The following is a 751-nucleotide window of genomic DNA, read 5'->3' as shown; positions in this document are numbered from 1 at the left end:
AGGAGTCCTAAATTTAGGACTGACACACCCATTATTTTTAAGATTCTCTCCTAAATCAGCACGTTATGAGCTACTTTTAGCATTACGATGTTTTGTGAATACTGGCCCAGGTATGTATCTTAGCTCAATGGGGTTGGTCTGAAAAAATTTGGGAAAAAAGCCCCTAAACGTACCATGTTCTCCATACAGATGCTAATCTCCCCGTCGCTGTAAAACGCCCCGTAGAAACCCACGATGTACGGAGAGTTACACTCATGCAGGACCTGCAGCTCCCTGATGATCTGGTGCCTGATGGCTGGCTTGATCTCCAGATGAATTAACTACAGAAACACAGAAAACACACACATGCAGCACACATAGGCGCCTAGTGGGTTTATGGACAGCACCATTGTAGAAATCAACAGGGGACATTTATGATAGAATGATTGGAGATGGGATGATGCATTTTTTGTAGTTTGGGTTTTTAAAATTGGTTTTGGGTTACATGATGGAAATTAAGTCTGTGGTTCACACAAGTTCAAGACATTTTGACGTTTTATTCTAGGACATAAAATCCACCAGTAATTGCTCCTAATGATTCTTAAAGCTTTTACTTGTCTTGAAATAGGCGTTTGTTAGTCTATGTGTAGCTTTTTACTTCTGATGATTGTATTTAGGCTTCAAAAAGTTGTGTTCAAAATGGCAATTCTCAACTGAGATTCAGAGTCAAATTACAGGGGGTTAAAAATGACTTCAGAAAGATGGCAGCATC

At 39.8% G+C, this 751-nt stretch overlaps 1 protein-coding gene across 1 annotated transcript in view; it reads right to left on the bottom strand.

Annotated features, from left to right (window-relative positions):
- Positions 1 to 119: 119 nt before the first annotated feature.
- The window catches only part of LOC107579367 (dual specificity mitogen-activated protein kinase kinase 2-like), a 2,743-nt gene continuing 2,111 nt past the window's right edge, over positions 120 to 751 (bottom strand). The window contains exon 3 of the mRNA XM_016265200.1: positions 120 to 320. Within this exon, the coding sequence (XP_016120686.1) occupies positions 120 to 320 (201 nt within the window). The remainder of the gene's footprint in view (positions 321 to 751) is intronic.

Source organism: Sinocyclocheilus grahami, unplaced genomic scaffold, assembly GCF_001515645.1.
Source record: "Sinocyclocheilus grahami isolate Dianchi unplaced genomic scaffold, SAMN03320097.WGS_v1.1 scaffold16861.1, whole genome shotgun sequence".
Lineage (NCBI taxonomy): Eukaryota > Metazoa > Chordata > Actinopteri > Cypriniformes > Cyprinidae > Sinocyclocheilus > Sinocyclocheilus grahami.
This window is presented reverse-complemented; position numbering and strand designations above follow the sequence as displayed.